Here is a 19,760-nt window from a genome sequence, read left to right on the forward strand (position 1 = left end):
CATAAAGAACAGCTCATTGAAAGACCAGAGCTTGGAAAAATTTGGTTCTCTTTTTCTTTGCAATGCAGTCTATGTAAATGATATTTTAAAAGGGACTAACATGAATAGATCAAGTCTGAGTTATTTTTCCCTCCTTCTCCTCACAGACAAGAGGTACTTCTCTCCTCAAGAGTTGATTGGCAGCCTCTGCCTTTGTCAGAGTGCTGACGAGTTTGGAACTAAAACAGATTTGTCCACATTTCTCTCTCTCTCTCTCTCTCTCTCTCTCTCTCTCTCTCTCTCTCTCTCTGTCTCTCTCTCTCTCTCTCTCTCTCTCTGTCTCTCTCTCTCTCTCTCTCTCTCTCTGTCTCTCTCTCTCTCTCTCTCTCTCTCTCTCTCTCTCTCTCTCTCTCTCTCACTTTTTCCAAGTGTAAATTCAGCACTTATGATGGCCCAAACCTGTATCTGATATTTAGAAAACAACTTTCCTCCTGAAACATACTTACCTTTGCTGTTTTCAAAATAATTTAGAAGTATTTAACCCCAACAGATATGAAAACAGCAGCAGACCTATATCTCTTTTAACGTATAATCTCACCTTCAACTATAACTGAACATAACTGGCATATGTTATGCTTTCAAATATGTTTGTGGAATGACAGTTGAATAAGATGAATCTAGATTTTTTTTCTACTTGTTTCTTTTCATTTTTCTTTGGATTAAGAAGAGGAAAAATTAATTTTTTAAGTATTTTTTTCTGAGACTTAGCCTTGTCATTTTGATCAAAGATTGAAGAGACTAATTTTTTCTTCAGTGTGTCTAATCTGAACCAATTTGGAGTCTACTGATATGCTGGCAAAATTAAAGAAAAAGCACCATCCCGTGAGGCAGGATGCTGGACCATTGTCATGTCATAGGTTCCAACATGATTCATCTTACTAGGTTACACACCAGTGGTATAACTTACCTGGAGGTACACCTCTTCATTCTATGGCAACAGTTTAAGAAATTAAAATTATCTATGTGGAAAGTATAATAAGCATCTGGGAAGTATTTCAAGAAGAGTTATGGTGGCACAGGAAATAGGGCATTCAGCTATTCCTTCTTTTTAGTGATGTTTAAAATTAGATGTCATCATTCTTGGGACCCCCCCCCCCCCAGAGATACCCAGAGCTTATGTAGTCAGTATTAAAGTTCTAAGTAGTCCTTTCCAGATTTTAATTTGTGATGCCATGCTTAAGTAAAGGCTTGTTAAAACTTACTGGAGTAAATAAACTGATTAACATGAGTAAGGCACAGCTTAGTTAAGGTTGTTCACCAAGGTTGAAGTTGATTACCAAGGTTGGTACTAGATGGGCTAAAAAAATCACCTGGAGAGTTTGTTAAACAGGCGTGTTCCCTGGGCTCTCCCCCAGAGTCTGAGTTGGTTGGTTTGGGGTGGGACCCAGAGTCCATATTCCAAAATTTTCCCCGGGTTAATCTGATGTGCATACAGGTTTAAGAACAATTGACACATTGTATCCATTTGATTGAATAATGAGGTTTTTTTAATAAATACCTTCATTGTACCTTTAATAAATACCTTCTTGGTGTTTCCACCAAGAAGATGATATAATTAAGGCCCAACTCAAATATTTTTTTTGTTTATTTTTAAGGAGGTAAGCATATAATTTTTATTATTAACATTTATAAAGTCCCTGCTAAACACAAAATTGATAATTTCACCTGAATCTAGGGTGTGGGGGGAGGGTTGATCTTCATGGTGTGGTCCTTGGAATAATAACATTGGCATCACCTAGAAACTTATTAAAAATGAAAATTCTCAGGTGCCACACAAAACTATCAACTCAGAAACTGAGAGTAGGGCCCAGCAATCAGTGTTCTAAAAATATCTCCAGTTATTCAGATGCTGCCTTAAGTTTGAGAACCATTAATATTAACAATAAAGCATTTCTGATGACTTTAGGTGACTTGTATTTAGTGGGAGGTACACACAAATAAACCATTCTATACACTAGAGTAATTATAGAAGCAAGCAAAGGAAGGGCATCTAAATCACCCCTGGGTTCAGGATGGGCTTCACAGAGGACCTGACACATGTGTTATGTCTTGAAGTGTGGGCACTAGCTAGTCAAAATAGAAGAGGAAGGACATTCCGGAAATTAGGGGATAACACATGCTAAGACACAAGGGAAAGAAAAGTAAGACATTTGGGGGAAAATTTAATATGACTGGAATGAAGAAGTGAACAAGTGAGGGGTTAGAAAGCCAGCAAAGATTGAGAGGATTCGGACTTTGAGTTTTAAGAGAATTGCATTCTGAGACTAATCTAAGGAATTTTATTTTAACCCTACAAGCTTTTGTATGCAAATGAAATACTGGAATCATGGATTAAAATTACATTTTGGGACTTAAGAGTGGTTTGTGTAAACTGGAGAATTGGTTTCATATTGGAAAAATAGTGTGACATGAGGCTAGGAAAGTATGATGGGATAATATTTAAACGTCTGTCAGACACCTACCATATCACAGAAGTTTGAGATTGAATAGGAATAATTCCTGGCCTCATAAAACTTACTGTCTCCTAAAAATTCAGGCATTAACCTTTCACTGTATGTAATCCTGTGATTAATATGGTTTGGGAGAATCAGCAAAAGATTCTCAGAAATGATGAAGCAGCATGAGACTAAACACAGACTTCACAAAGTATAAGGTGATCTTAGGAAATGTCAAATAGAGCCGTAAAACTCATTCATAAGCTACATAAAAGTCTGTAGCAGAAGATACCTCTGGAAACAGTATTTGGAGTCAGACCATGGGAGGCTTTGAATGCGGCCTTCTAGAAGCCAGCAGGGCCAGAAGGGCATTTCCAGCAGCGAAGAGAAGGCAGAGGGAACGTCGGGCCAATGGGCAAAGAGAAGATGAGCAATTCAGTTAAGCAAGGGAACGTGTATTGGACAGTCAGTCTCCAAATCTACCATTATAACCTTATCAAAGGAAGGATTGTGAAGAAAGTGAAGAGTGAGATGCTTAGATAAAAGATAGACAGGAAGGTCGTTTTGGCAGGTTTTTAATTTCCCTACACACACACACAATGTGTTATTCTTACAGAGCTCTGGAATGAATTAAGATCTAATTAGATGTCAAAAATAGAAATATAATCAACTTTGGTATCCAAACAGAATCACTTAATTATGCTTACGACATACTTTCGGAGAATAATTTTCTATACGTGGGCCTCCTTTCTGTTCCTCAAACACCCAAAGCTTCCTACCTTAGGAATTTTATATCCTGTATCATTCTCTATTCATTCCCTCCCTGTATTTAACTTTATATCACTCATCATTACTTAAAACTGTACATTAATATACTTATTCTTTTTCTCCCTAATCCAGACAAGCCATGAGGAGCATATCTTCTGTTCACTCTATCCCCAGGGCCTAGGACAGAACAGAACATTTTTTCTCCAACAAATTATTAAGTGCCATCAAACAAACAGAAATGCATGTTATGTGTTTACTTTTATTAATATTTGGGAGCTCCAAATCTCCATCTTTCGTTGATTCAAAGCTAAATTTTATCAGTGTCTGATGTGAAAGTTAGCCACCTCTGAAATCTCCTTAATCTCTTGATCATTATTTCTGCTTTAGTATGATAAAGAATACATTTTGATATTGCATAACAATCGGTCCCCTAAAGTAACTTGAATAGAGCTTTGATAAAAAGATTCTAACTCACTACTTAATTGAAACCAAAGTGTATGTAGCTCTTCACTTAATATATGTGTGGAAATATTCTCTCTTGTATTGGTACAGCATTTTAAATTACTTGATTCATTAATACAAACAAGTCATGTTGAAAAAAATTCTTGAATGCCTGTATATGGTATAACATGAAATCAGTTCATTCAAAATCTAATGGCTAAAACTGGAAGTTATGTAAAACAGACTCTTGAAAAATAAAATATGACTATTAATCAAGGGCATCAAGACTAACCCTATGTTTTTTGTCCCTGAAGAGGGAATGACATATTTGAAATTTCCTCTGCATTAGCCAGTGATGGGAGTAGCTGGTGAGCCAAGTGTCACCAGTGCAAGTCCCAGGAATGGACTCTCATTTCATTTATTAATGCAAAAATATTTATTCAGGAAACTCCTAATATTGGAGATACAATGATGCATAAAACTGTTTTTATGGATATTGAGGGAGATATTCACTAAAGCAATAAATAAGTAGTATATAATAAGGCCATAAACTCTGAAGCATGGACTGACATACATAATAAGTGACATGTTCAGTGACATTGCATGATGCATCCAATGTATTATCCTTCATCAGCTACATACTTCAATAGGCTGTGCATTCCCACTAGCATTTTGTGATGCATTTTGTGATGAATTGGTGTCACTGATTTTTATTAAATAACATGTGCTTTTAGTAACTCCCTGAAGAAGTTATCAAGATGGTTCAATCTATGCAAAAAATAAAATAATATTATCTCCGTTTATATGGTTTAAGGCCATCCAACAGAATATAACTTAGAAAAATGAGTGCTCAGAAGAGGAACGAAGTAAGATATTTAAAACAGTCGACAATTGCATCCTGTTACTGTGTTCTAAGGCAGTATTCTAAGCCAGTTCTTCTCAAATTTTACGGTATATGTCATCAGGGGTTGTTGTAAAATGCAGATTCGGGGTTGATAGTTCCAAAAAAGGCTTTGAGATTGTATATTGCTAACACGCTTCCAGGCTATGTTGATGTCACTGGTCAATGGTCCACATTTTGAGTAGCAAGGGACTAAGTATTTCACATAAGGAGGCTGAATTACTTGCCCCAGATTTCATAGCTTGTGAGTAGGCAGAGCTGGGATGCCAGTCCAGGCAGGCTGTTGCCAGAATCTAGTTTGTAGTCACTGTACTCTAGAATATAGAAAATAAGTGTTATTTTAGATAGGTGATCAGAGAAGTGACCATGAGCAGCGAATGGAGGAGGAAGTAAGCTAGAGGACTCGGGAAAAGCGCATGGTTGAGAGAATTGCAAGTGTAAAGGCTCAGAGGCAGGAACAAGATACATAGATATAGATATAGATACAGGTATAAACACCTGGCAGCACATTAAAGTTGTTGGGGAAAAGGCAGGAAAAGAAGGGTATGAAATTAGTGCTATCCCAGTGCAAGTAAGAAATGTGATTTCTACCATAGGAGAGTCAGTGTTTTCACAGCTTAAGACCCAGGCTCTGTCATTAAGCAGACAGGACTCAAATCCTAACTACATAGTATTAACTGTGACCTTGGGTAAATCGCTGAACTTGTTCACTTTCCCATTCTTTTAAAAGGTGATAAACACAGGTCCCATAGAGTTAGTGTAGAATTAAATGAGAAAAGTTTGTAAACTACCTGGCATATATTGAGATTGAAATGATTATATAAAGTAGCATTATTATTTATATAAAAACATAAATAACAGAATTAAAAATGTAATTGATACAATTAAATTCACGGGTCAAAAGGTGATTGGAAGAATACAAATGAGTCAGAAGTAAAAAGAAATAAAATAGGCAAAATTATATTCCGAATACAGAAACAGCATTATTTCTCTGTTGATGATTTTACTCTCCTAGGCTAGAAATGAGTTTCATGTAGTTCTTAGACAAGCTATCAGTTTCAAAGAAAATTCAGAGTCTGCTCTCTTCTTATGTAACAGTCTATTAAGTTTATTCTTCCATGTGATAGTTTCTCTTTTTTTTGAAAAGTGATTCCCCTAAATTCCTTTAAATATCCCATTTCTTCCATTTTTTACATAACTCCCGTAGAATAAACCTGCCTATGTTTATACTCACCAAATACTTACTCATTTGGACATACATTCCGGAATTCAGTATCTAGTTCCGATGTCATTCAGTGTACTGCCACATGTTCAGTCATACATATTCAGGATTCACATTTTAGTTTAAAAATGGATGTTCATCTTACTTTAAAAATAGTTTTTAATTCTTCAACTACCATCACATAACTTTTCTTCTCTTGGATGACTCTCTCACAGTGGGATGAAGAAAGTACCTCTACAAGCATCTAAATAAAATAACTCTTGGAGGACTGGCTGGATAGCTTATATTACTCTCATCTAGCCTTACTGTCAATATGACATACCTTGTTGGCTACGCTTTTGTTCAGACAGCTCAGGGAGGTCGGGAATACAGGGCTGGGTTGGGTTTTACCCTAAGGCATTTTGATGTTTTGTTCATACTTTACTACAGAAAAAGAAAGAGGCTATTGAAAGTGGCAAAAGGCAAAGTGAGAACACTTTAAAAGAAGGCAATGACATACTTGATGAAGCCAACCGTCTCGCAAATGAAATCAACTCAGTCATAGACGTGAGTATTGGATAAAACCCAAAGTCAAAACAAGATGATAATGACATAGGCTTTCATACATGGGATCCAATGAGAAACCTCAGTCATGTAAGCACATACTATTTTTTTTTTCTTGAGGGTGTGAAATTGGTTTTGCCTTATTCTCTTGTGACCGTGCCCACCTAGGGGCAACAGTTAGAACTTCATATTGTTCTTCCAATAAACAGGAATGTCTGTGAGGGTACACATCCATGCCTACAAACCTGTACCCACCCCACCCCACCCCCCGTGATGAAGCTCACTTCTTATTCCTAGGACAGCATTTACAATCTGCTTCAATATTCATATAACATTAGTTAAAATAGAAATGTAAATCTACAACAGACTTAACAAACTGTCTAATGCAGCAGACACTGTGACATATGGCAATAGAAGCCTAATTGGTCTAAAAGAGCTTAATAACAATTATTTATGCATTTGTACCTATGAATTAGCGTTTTTTTAAAGATAGGTTCTTCTTGGTTAAATTGGCTTCATATACGTGTATTTCCTAATTTCTTTCATTAAATAACAGCTTTTATCTTCTATTGTCTTTTTGCTATGTTAGTAAATTTGAAGTTTCAGAGAAAACTAAGAATGTGTAATTATGTCTCAGAGAGAGCCTAGTAAATGAGAGGAGGCTGGGATTCATTTACTGAAAATTCCCTCTTCTATCCATAACAGTATGTTGAAGACATTCAAACTAAATTGCCACCCATGTCTGAGGAGCTGAAAGATAAAATAGATGACCTCTCCCAAGAAATAAAAGATAGGAACCTTGCTGAGAGGGTGTCCCAGGCTGAGAGCCACGCGGCTCAGTTGAATGACTCATCGGCTGTCCTTGACGGGTATGTCATTTGTTGTTGGAAATGTCTATGCATCTTGACAATTGTCCAAAAGTTTTGATGAACACAAATGGTAGAGAATCACTTTCAAATCTTGATTGCTGAAATTGTGAACATACGCACTACATGGTCTCTCTGTGGAAGAGTCTAATTAGAAGGGTTTGGGCAAGGCTCTGGAGCAGCATCAAAAGTATGAGTTCAAAGTGGATTCAAATATGTCTTGGTAGGGAGTGAACATAGCCCTAGGCTACACTTAGAAAAAAATGGTTTTTGTTCATTATTAGAGAGCACAGTGGTTGCCTTATTAGCATTTTAAATAATAATGTATAAAGACACATTCCACTTCACATTTTAGTTTTATATTTTTAATAGAATCAAAACTATTTATTGTTTTGATTATAGGGTGGCCTGAGAAAATGTGGCCCCATACATAGTATTTAAGTCTGTTGTTTTTTTGTTCTTTTTTTTAAAACTCCGGGGACATGCTATATATTCATCTGTGAAATAATAACTGACTATAGCTGGGATTCTTACATGGGTCAGAGGAGGAAGGGGCAAGTGGTTAGGTGTGTTTGACTTATGAACAGCCTTCAAGGTATAACTGGTATGCTTTCTGTGTAATTATATAGGTACAATTAGCCCCAAGACTAAATTTCCCAAAGAAATCTGTATTTAATATATGACATGTATAAAGTTCTGTTCCAATATGTAATACTCATTGATACAAAGGAAAATATTGATGTTTGAAGACCTTGGGCATGATGCATATACAGTTCATTTTATAACAAACTTTTGCCAACTTAGCATGAAGGCCGGTAGAGGGAACAGTAAGCTGGAAGTCAGCAGATGCTGGCTCCGAGTCCTTAAGTAGCGACATGTTGGACATGTGGCCTGAGACAAGCTATTTCACCTTGAGATTCATTTATCCTCACAGGAGGTGCACCTAGCCTAGAGCTATCTTTGTGAAATTCATTCTCGCAATGTGATACGAGTGCTCTGAAATGTGTCACATGCTTCACAGATGACATAAAGGATCTTACTGCACACACTTCCATGGTGCACGTTGTTGCAGAAGCTTTGGAGGGATGCTATGGGTATTTAATGATATGTTAGTAGTATTTCATAGCTGAATTATTTAGGAATATGAGTTTAAATTGAAAACTACAACATAATACAGTAAATAGATAGCTCATTATGATATGCAATTATCATAATTATATTGGTCATACTTATTTAGAAGCCGTATTTGTTATAAGCAGGGTGTTCTTCATTCAAGTATCTATTACTCTGATGTTCTTTTTTTGGTAAATCAAACAGAATCCTTGATGAGGCTAAAAACATCTCCTTCAATGCCACTGCAGCCTTCAAAGCTTACAGCAATATTAAGGACTATATTGATGAAGCTGAGAAAATTGCCAAAGAAGCCAAAGGTCTTGCACATGAAGCTACAAAACTGGTAAGAAACAGTGTTATGTACTGAGAATGGAGATCCACCTGCTTCAATAAGTACCCGAACTAAATTTCCCAAATTTAAATGAGCTCTGGAAAATCTTATTAAGTTCGAAAATTTGTTTTGAATTATTTTCAAAGGCTCCTTTTAAATGTTATCCAAAATAAATCAGTGTACTATAATCACAGCAGAACTCTTCTCAGTCACCCACTACTTACCACTACTGATTAGGGTCTTGAAATTATCACAGATGCCAAGATCTGTTGCTCCAACTCCCAGAAGAAAAAACAGTCAAACAAAAGATTCTTTCTGGGCAGGAAGATTTATCACTATTATTCTAAATGTTGTCAGAAAGAAAGTGCCTTGAAAATTAACACCATGTCTTATAATTGCACATAAATTTGTCATATGTGAAGTTTGACTATAAAGTGTTACAAAACACATCAGATCATATGGTTCTAAGCTATTAATATTTATACTAGTTTTATCAATTGAAACCTTTGCCTTCAAAGCAACCTTTGGCAGCTGTCATTGTTCCAAGTAAATTTGGAACTAACATTGTAGACTTTTGGGATTCCAAGTATAGCACATTATTGAAGTATCTTCAATATTGACAAATCTTCATCTTTTACATGTAACAACATTTTGTAAGTTATGTGATAAACCTTGATAATACTGTTTTCGGTCAAAAAACACTTCATAGGAATCACATGGTGAGTTAAAACATGCAGAACCATCATTTACTCCTTTGGTTTCACAAAGAATCTCCCCAATACATCAGAATTTCAGGAAAAAAATAACTTGATTCAACATTTGACTGTAATGAAATATGGGTAAATAATTGGTGTTGAAGAAACAGATCAGTTTTGTTTTTTGTTTTTCCTTTGGTATTGGGCACAAATACTTACTTGGATCTCCAGGATATTTTTTATATCCACCACAATCTTAGAGGGTTTATTTTGTGGTCGTAATAAAAACATCATATGCCATCAGCAATTATTACTCTTCTGGTCTATCTGGAATGAACTCTACTAATGCCATGTTCTCTTTTGTTCTTATTCAAAATAGTGATAACAGTTATTGCAGTAATTTCTCTATGCTTAAGTAATCCTTTCAAAACAAACCTACTTTTAAAATCTAAACTAAATTCTGTATCCATCTTCTCATAGATAATTTTCTATTTTAAAGACCCTAAGGTCCAAGTTCACCATTTTCATCTGATCTATGTTTTATTGGGTGACTATTTTTCAGCATCCAGCCAGTTCCGGGCAAGTAGCGATTAAATGAAATGCTGAATGAATGAATATCATTCTAGTTGACATCCTTCATGCCTATTTACAATATTTTGTACCAACAAAATATCTCACTGCTATCATTGCTTTATTCTTATAAACTTCTAGTATTTTATGTTAAAGAGCTGTTAATTTCACACAAATTTACTACTATCACTTTACACTTAGGAGACTCGATTTTATGCTGACATGAAATGTGTGCTTTTTCTCACCACCAATGCTCATGCATGATAGGCTAGCTAACCTCAAACATAGAGCTAGGATGAGTGATAATGTATTACCTTGTTATCATGATTTCTTCTCTCCATACAACATGTAACAAATAATTAAATTCTGAAAAAGTATAGCAAATAAGTGCTAAAGGGGATCACTGATTTATTAAATGGCTAACAGCAAACACAAAGAAGACGGATTTGTCCCAGAAAGTGATGTTTTTAGTGGGGAAGGCTGGGGGCACTTCGTTCTGGTTGACAGGTGCTCTGTGCAAGAGTGAAGAAGTGAGGGGCTCTCTGTTCCAGCAAACGACTTGCAGTGAATTATCCATTTGTAGTCTCATGACTGCCTCTCATCCTCTCCCTTACCTGTTGTTTCTGAGATCTGGTCTTCTTCAGATTCTGTGCCCCTCCTTCCTGGCTTATATCCACTGAGCAAGGTGAGGGGTACAATAAGTGTGAAGCACTGAGGGGGAGTAAGTAACTGAAGACCTGTGTTGGTTTGGTTACGGAAGGGTGCTGCCCTGCTAAAGTGAAGAGTCTTCTGCTGAATTCATAGGCTTTCTTTTATCTTCTCTTTATTCCATCATCGTCTCTGGTCTTTATTCCATCATAGCCACTGGTCTCTCCTGCACTGTTACTCCATTTCATTTAGTCTCTTGGTACGGTTTTCTGAAAAACAATCATTCTTCTGCTCAAAATTCAAATTTTAAATTAAATAATCACATTTCTGAGGAGCCTTCTCTTTTCTTCCTGTATATTTTGCTTCCTCATGAGAAGAATATGTTTAGGCCCTCCGCTAGCCCACGTAGTCACTGAGGAAGTTAGAAAAAGGTGCCCCTCTGGGTGGGATATGCCAGGGTGCAGAGTGTGGTGAGCAGTGCCCTGGCCAGTTCCATTGCCCCTCAGCGTAAAAACTGGGTGAGATATGAACTGAGCAGCCCCAGCCTCGTGGGCCTCTGCTCTCTACATCCTGCTCCCATAGCCTGATGCTCCCGTTTCACTACTTGGTGACTGTAGCGTTTTGTTTTATTTCTACTTCCTTTTCCCAGAAACGAATGTCTCCAGAATAAAAATTTAAGTGGACCGTAGTCTCCAGGGGACAGAAACATGGATAACCAACCACAAAGAACCCCCTGAGTATTTCACTCTCACTCTTTTAAGCACAATATTTCATGTTTTTCACATAGGTAATAGCTGGTGTGTAGCAGCTGATCACTAAATGCAGATTGCTGCCTCCCATCTCCAAACACTGATTGTAGAATCTAGACGGGCTAGTATGGCCTAGATTTTCAGAATTGACAAGATATTTGTATTTCCATGAGAGATAGGAAAGTTGAATAGAGAAGAAAATGTCAATAAAAAAAATAAAATTACTTCCCCTATTTAGTTTGAGATAATGTCTGAATATCTGCTTAAATGCAGATGCCATGTGGGATTTTTTTTTTAATTGCCCAGAATTAGGTTCTAATGGTGTGCTGGAGTTTCTGAAATCAAACTGGGAGAAGATAGCAGGTCAGAATTTGGGAATTAAAAGGTCTGTCTTCAAATTAAGCACATTGTAGTCTATTCTGATGTGTCCCTTGGCTTAATTTCTATAGTATAGTCCCCAGAGCTTAAAACTTAATTTTTAAATCAAATTTAATGTTCAATCTTCAATTACATAAGATTATATTTTACTCTTACTGTTGACACAGTTAGGGTGCTTATAAGAGGTGCTTATAAACTACTTATTGATAAGTATAAGGTACTAAGCATGCCCACAGTTGCAATTTTCTCTTTAAAAATTTTAACCACATATTTAATGTACTTAATGTGTAAATAGCATAATGAAACACAGTACACAGGGTGATAAATAGAATTCTAACTTGCCCTCAAACGAGCAATAATCATTTATATTTTTGTTACTTGTCATGCTAATAAAAATAATGCTTTCCAACTTTTACCTACATAATTTATTATTTTTCTTTATTGTAAATGTTCTTTTCCTTTTTATTATTCTTCCCTTTCATATTTTTAATATCATTCATAGTAATTTATTTTTCTTTATTAGTTTTTGAGACCTTATAGTAGCAATATTCTTTTGACGCCACTGCTATTAGTCAATAAATCGTATAGTTAAACACTGTGAATCTTGCAATAATGTGATTAAACATTAAGGCATTTCTAATGAGTGTTTGTTTAGAAATGTGGTCATGTATTCTCTTTAGTCTGTCTTATTTAATATTTGCTTTGTGTAATTGGATGAACCAAAATACATAAGGAATTCTGTCAAGGTCATTTTTGAGTTTTTATTTCCTACATAAAGGATTGGGCAAATATTAGCAATGTACATATTATATTCAAAAGGCCCGATAAAATAGTGTTAATCAAGTTATAAACTTTAACTCCCGTGTATCTTGTATTTTATTATTTCATCTGTTACTTGAAAGTCATTAAACAGTAATTTTGACTTCTTATTGATATCTATAATCATTGGAATTTAAATTTTTATACCAGTGTAGTGTTAATGGCAAAATGATATAAATGCATAACTGATATAACAATTGAATCTGCTAAGACAACTAATGAGCATTTCTTTTTCATCGGCACTTCCGCAACTTATCTAAAAACCGAGTAATTCACACAGTAGCAAATTTGAAACAGTCAGTGAGGATCCAAGTTACCTAGAATAATATTGAATCTGTGTGTGAAAATAGTGTTCATTAAGCCACCCTGACTTTAGAGATTTCTTTATACAGGATACATTCATTTGACTCAATAACTTTAAAAAATCTATTGGAAACAGAGAAACAAACTTCTCTCCTATGATCCAGCATTAGACATATTTAAAAATTTAGGGCCTAAAATGTTAAAAATCAAAGGGTTTGTATCATTAGTCAGAACTCAGAAACCTTAATTCCACATAAGTGTGAAATAATTCCATTCAAGGCATCCGTGCTCTCAGACCTGCTATTTAGGATTTCCACCTGGGGTGGAATAAGGATGTGAAATTGCCATGTGGGTTTTAATTCTGGACATTAACTAGAAAGAAAATCTATGTCCTCTGAGGATATTTCTCTAATTCAGTAGACACTTCTCAATTGCCTTGACTCAAAATAAAGATTCCTTGTAATCTCTGCCCACCTTACCCCCAATATTTGTCCAGTCCTGCCTCATTGCAGCAACCCAGCAGCACCCATGCCTGCTAGAGTCATGGCTGTCATGCTGTCATTGGTGAGAACCTGTTCTCATTTAGTTAATACATGTTTAAACCCTCCCTGATTGTCTTTCTCAGTGTTCTCATCAAGCTGAAAATTCAGTATCAGTTCTAGATTCTCATGATTTTGAGGATTTTCTGTTTCATCCTTGAGTTTCCTTTGTATGCTAAGTTGCTTTCAGTCTTCCAGAGACTCATCTAATCTTTCTCTCATCTTACGCAAGGCCAGTTTCTATAGCCTTTAAACAGATATCTGACCAAGGCCATCCCTTTGGTTTATTTCTTGACTCATTTTTTATTCACTATTTTATTTTAATATCCTGTAGTATATGTTTTAAATATAGGTTACAGTAAAACACCTTTAAAATCAATATACACTGATTTTCTTATTTTAAAATTGTATATGATCTTTTCAGTTATTTTAAAAGCAATTTACGTCCATTGTAAAAAAAAATAGAAAATACAGACAAGCAAGAGGGAGAAAATATAAATGTGTATAATCCCAACCACAAATAAACACTTTGATAATGTTTATCTGTCCTACTTTCCTTATGCATAAGGTTTTTGTATAAAGGGCAATTTTGACATAACTGTTTTATAGCTTAATATATTAATTAATACCACATGCACATTTTTGATAGTCTCAAAAGTTATTTTAAAATGTATACAATCTAGATTGCACCATTCTTCTGAGAATTTATTTTATTATAGTAAGAACATTCTCTCTGATTTTTTAACAGCATTCTAACATACCAAATATAAATTTCTTTAATATACCCATTACATAGGCACATTGCAGCTCATTACCAGCTCTTACATATAACCCCGAACATTTTGAACACTTTTATTTAAAATGATTTTAAATTTAAAATAAGTTACATATTATCTTGGCATATTATCTCCTTTGGAAATGAACAAGAGTTATCTTCTAAAATAAATTATTTCATAGTGAAGAAGTAATGAAATAGGACATAAACTATGCTAATGAATTTTCAGTTACTACTTTCTTTAGAAAGCAAAAACAAAAACAAGTGTTTGTCATCTCTCCGTCTAGCCAACTTTTTCAATGAATTTAGAAAATTTACCTCTGATAAAAAAAGTTATTTAAGGAACAATTAGAAAAATAATAAAAGTATAATATAAAACATACTATAAACAGTAACTTTTAAATGTGCTTACTTAAGTAATAAATCACTGGGATACAGGTTTACCATCCTGATAAACTTAACTTCAGATCACATCTTCACATGTTCTTCTCCTAAAAACAAAACACTTAGGTATTTTTATGCTCTATTATGGCAGTAATAATTTTCTGTATGTGGGATTTTTTGTTTGTTTGTTTGTTTCTCCATTCCCCTGTAGTTCCATCGGGGAAGGCAGAGTTTTTCCATCTTTGGATAATCAAAATTTACGCTGGTGCTTAAAACAGCTAAAAATTTTTCTTTTGTAAAAGACACTTTTCTTTTGTAAATCATTCAACTCATTCATAAATTAATCAATGGCATGATGCTTTAACAAGAATCACTATAAATGTTTAACAAATAATAGGCAAAAGAAAACTAAGATGTATTAAAAGTGAAGTCAGTGCCAAGCCCTCTGTTGAATCAGACTTCGTTTCATGTTTTCCTGTATCTTTCCTTCTCTAATGATGTCTTACAGTGTCTCACATTTTCAATAAATGATTATTAAACAATAAAAACATACAACAGACTACATATAATTGTGTGATATATTATAATATGTCTGCATTGTGTGATATATTATAATAAAAGCTTTATCTAATTTATATATAGTATATATACATATGTATATACATACACACAGAGAGAAAATAATTTATTATTTATAAAAATATCTCTAAAAAGCAAGAAACAAAATGTCTTGCAACTCTAAGAACCTCATTTATATTTTGCATATGCTGTAGCCTCAGAAACTCAGATGTGATATTTATGAATATGTATGAAGTATAATTAGCTTGGAAAATGTTGCATCATCACCTATTCTGATATTGTTGATGTGCTTCAGTGCCTTACTAAGCAGTGTTGGGAAAGAAACTCTCCAAATTCCAGTGAGTTGAAACAGTTCTGTTCATCCACAATATGTTAGTGTTTTCTATTCTGTTATCATATGAAAGGCTTATCTTTTAAACCTGGATTGTTGGTATACTACTTGTCAATTCCAGTTATATGCCATCAGCTCTTTACTTTAGTATTTTGGAATGCTTCTCTCTTATTCCTCCACATTTCATGAACCCAAACCTCTCATTTCCACTGCCTTTGCATGAGGTTACAACTCTTTTCTCTGGCCTATACTATTAAAATAGCCAACTGGTGTCTCTTTTTCCTTCCACACACTGCACGAGTAATCTTCCTAGACTAAGGCTCTGATCATGCACTCCTACTAAGAAACTTCTAATGACTCCTCATTGTTTACTGTCCTGTTTCCTTAGTCTGATATTTAAACTTTCCAGAAATGCACTCCAATCTTCCTGACAGCCTTAGTTCTTCACACTGCCCTTCATAAACTCTACCATCCTTTGTACCTGAAATACTTGTCTCCCATACACACATCAAAATTCCCTGCCTCCTTGCCTTTCCATACCTTGTTGTTTCCATACCTCCTACATCCCCCCATACATACCACCTGTCTCCTTGTATCCTATCAGATCGTGGTTGACTAAGGATCCAGGAAGAAATCACTGGCTTCCTGAAAAGCATGAAAGACAAGATGCCTTGAAAAAAGACAGGCGATATTCATATATGCAAGAAGATAGGAATTTAGCAATATGGAAGTCGATTAGCAGATGGATTTCAGTCAGAGCTCAGACATGTTGCTGGATGAAGGAGCAAGGGTCCAATGGAAGATAAATAAGTTGATAATCATCTAGTCAGATTAATCAGAAACAATTTAGAAAGATCACCAATGTCTAATATCAAGAATAAAAATGGTGAAATCACTACAACTTCCACCAATAGTAAATGGTAATAACAGAATATTATAAACAACTTTATGCTAAAAAAATTCAACAATTTGAATGAAATGGTCAAATTATTTTGAAAATTACAAACTACCAGAATTCACTTACAAATAAATAACTTGAATAACCCTTTATTAGAGAATTGAATTTATACTTAAAAACCCTCACATACACACACACACACACACACACACACACACACACACACACTCTCAGTTCCAGATGACTTCACTATTGAATTCTACCAAATATTTAAGGAAGAAATAATAATTTCTTCAGATAATTGAAGAGGAGAAAATATGTCCCACTTCATTCTATGAGGCCATATTACTCTGACACAAACCAAAGACATGACAAACAAAATGAAATTTGTAGACCAATATCCCTCATGATCATACATGCAAAATGTCTTGACAAAGTTATAACAAATCAAACCCAACCATTTATTAAGACACACCACAAACTAGGAGAATATATTTGCAAATTACATACCTGATAAAGGGTTTGTGTCCAGGTTATGCATAAATATCTTTCAAAAGTCAGTAAGACCAAATAACCCAATAAAAAATTGGACAAGAGATTTAAACAGACACTTTGCCAAAGAAGATAGCAAATAAGACTGGAAAATATGCTCAACATTATTAGTCACAAGGGAAATGAAAATAATGTGCATACTTATTAGAATGTCTAAAATGTAAAAGACTGACTATATCAAGTATTGGCAATGATATAGGCAAGTGTAACTCTTATAAATGCTGGTAGAAATTTAAAATGGTACAAATAATTTGTAAAACAGGTTGGTACTTTCTCAGAAACTTAAACATACAACTTCCATATCATCTAGCCACTCCACTTCTAGGTTTTCAGTCTGAGAGAAATGAAGGCATATGTTCATACAAAGGTTTGTACACAAATGTTTATAGTAACTCTATTTAGAATACCCAAAATTAGAAATAACCCAAATGCCCATCAAGAGGTGAATACATAAATAGACTAGGGCATATCCAAAAAAATAAAAGAGATCATCTCTGTTTGGCAGGAGACAGGGGTTTCAAATGCCCTTTTTATTGTGACAAAAAAGACACGTAACATAAAATTTGCCATCTTACCATTTTTAAGTGTACAGTACAGTAATGTTAGCTATATGCAGTTTTGTGCAACAGATATCCATATTTTCATCTTTCAAAACTGAACTAGACCCATTGAACTCCCCATTTTTCCTTCCTATCTGCAAAAGAAATCACATATGAGTATGCACACAATGTGGATAAACGTCAAAATAATTATGCTGAATGAAAGAAGTCAGGCAAAAAAGAGTGCATACTGGATGATTCCAATGATATAAAATCCTGTAAATTGCAAACTAATAGGGATAGAATGCAGATGAGTTTTTGTGTGGAGATGAGAACGAAGACAAGAAGAGGTGGAAGGGAGAGATTAAAAAGAAATGATGGAGGGCCAGCCAGTTAGCTCATTGGTTAGAGCATGGTGCTCAGAATATACCAAGGTTGTCGGTTCAGTCCCCACATGGGCCACTGTGAGCTGCGCCCTCCACAACTGGATTGAAACAACTACTTGACTTGGAGCTGATGGGTTCTGGAAAAACACACTTAAATAAATAAGTACATAAATAATAATAAAAAGAAATGATGGATATGTTCTCTACCTTAATCGTGGTGATGGTTTCATGGGTGTGTGTATATGTCAATACTTATCAAACTGTAAATTTTAAACACATGAAGGTTAGGCTTCAATAAACCTGTTGAAAAGTGTTAAAAAAAAAATGGATATTGGTCATCACTGTTCATAGTCCTTCAACAATTTCCACAGCTCAGATTTTAACCTCTTTCCATGCTATCTGGCCCTTCTCCCTCTCTTCTCTCTTACCTCATGTCATTAATTTTCTTATGCACAGCAAATTAACTGTCTTTTTCTCCTTTTCCCCATGCATATCCAAGAAGAGCTTTAAAATTTTGGGCGGTAAATGCTTGCCAGATTATGTTCTTGTAGGAAGGCATTCACACCTCAAGGCTGTAAGGAAAGTTCTTCTGCCTTTTTTCTTCCTTGTCTTTGCGCTCTCTGTCTGAAAATTAATTATTTTACTGCCATAATATTGGCATCTATAGAAATCTGTTTTATCTCTATCCAAACTGACTCTAAATCCTAAGCTTTAAAAATTCTTCTCTCTACTTGTTAGTTTTATATTTTCTCGTCACACAGATTGTCAGCTGTCGTCACTTCTGCTGTTTTCAAGTGCCTATTTAGAGAATCTTTGTCCTTCTTTCTTTGTCATATCCTTTTAGTAATTTGTGTTGATTCAGGAAACATGTAACCAAGGGAGTAAGAATGGCATAGAAATTTGGAACAAATATAAAATCTGAGTGGGTAATCGAGGCTTTTTTTTTTAAGTAAGGTTCATTGGATTTGTGCCCTTTATACTGAAACGCTAACCTTTATTTTTCAAAATAAATGACACTTACGTGATGTTATTGCATCTAATTCCCAAGGGAAGTTGCAGGACTAAGAATTTCTGTGTTTTCAGTTGAAGAGACTGTCCATTTTCCATAGAATAGTTTGCCAGGGTCGTCAGCTCTTTTTCCAAATGTTAGGTACATATGCACAATGTCCCTTTTTATTTATGTAGACATTTCCAATATATCCATTTGTCGATATCATAGTATTATATAATCAATCTGTTTTGTGAGTAGTAGATTATTTAAATGAAAGCTGTTAATATAACCCCTTAAAATAAATTTCACTGCAACAGCAGCAAGTTCTGTAATCTTTCCTAGTTTAAAGTTCAATGTGACTGATAAAAAATGTTATTAAGGCACTGAAAATGTCTCTGAAGCATGTTATGTCTGGGATAACCTGAATTCAGATTTATAGCTTCAGCAGTAAGTGTTTAGTATTCTCTAGCTCTTCTTGCACCCTGAAATGTTTTTCCAATTTAAAATTTACTCATAAGATCCTATTTGATTTATCTCTTGGTATAAATGTATTATGCAATGATTGCTGAAGAGCAAACACTATTAAAATGGACAACTAGATATTCAAGTTAAATGATTCTTTTCCCAAATCATTCTGTTATCTTTGTGTCACCTCTTTCTTTTTTTTTTTAGTTTCAGGTGTGCAAAACAATGCAATCGTTAGACATTTACACCCCTCACAAAGTGATAACCTCCCTCCCCCAATCTATTGCCCCTCTGACATTATATATATCTATTACAATTCCATTGACTCTATTCCCTATGCTGTACTCCATATCCCATGAATATATATATATATATATAAAATTATAGTTGATATACAATGTTATTTATCTTCAGCTTCAGGTGTACAGTGCAGTGGTCAGGCATCTACATCATCCCTGAAGTGGTCTCCCTAATAAGACGTGTGCCCATCTGACACCCTA

The 19,760-nt window shown here is 34.9% G+C and overlaps 1 protein-coding gene across 6 annotated transcripts in view; it reads left to right on the plus strand.

The window, feature by feature from the left end:
* Positions 1-19,760, plus strand: part of LAMA2 (laminin subunit alpha 2) — a 535,718-nt gene that overhangs the window by 431,705 nt on the left and 84,253 nt on the right. For all 6 annotated transcript variants that reach the window (XM_074333565.1, XM_074333563.1, XM_074333566.1 and 3 more), the window contains 3 exons: positions 6,236-6,352; positions 7,055-7,218; positions 8,533-8,671. In XM_074333565.1, the coding sequence (XP_074189666.1) occupies positions 6,236-6,352; positions 7,055-7,218; positions 8,533-8,671 (420 nt within the window). The remainder of the gene's footprint in view (positions 1-6,235; positions 6,353-7,054; positions 7,219-8,532; positions 8,672-19,760) is intronic.

This window comes from Rhinolophus sinicus, linkage group LG05 (assembly GCF_036562045.2).
Source record: "Rhinolophus sinicus isolate RSC01 linkage group LG05, ASM3656204v1, whole genome shotgun sequence".
NCBI classification, from domain to species: Eukaryota; Metazoa; Chordata; class Mammalia; order Chiroptera; family Rhinolophidae; genus Rhinolophus; species Rhinolophus sinicus.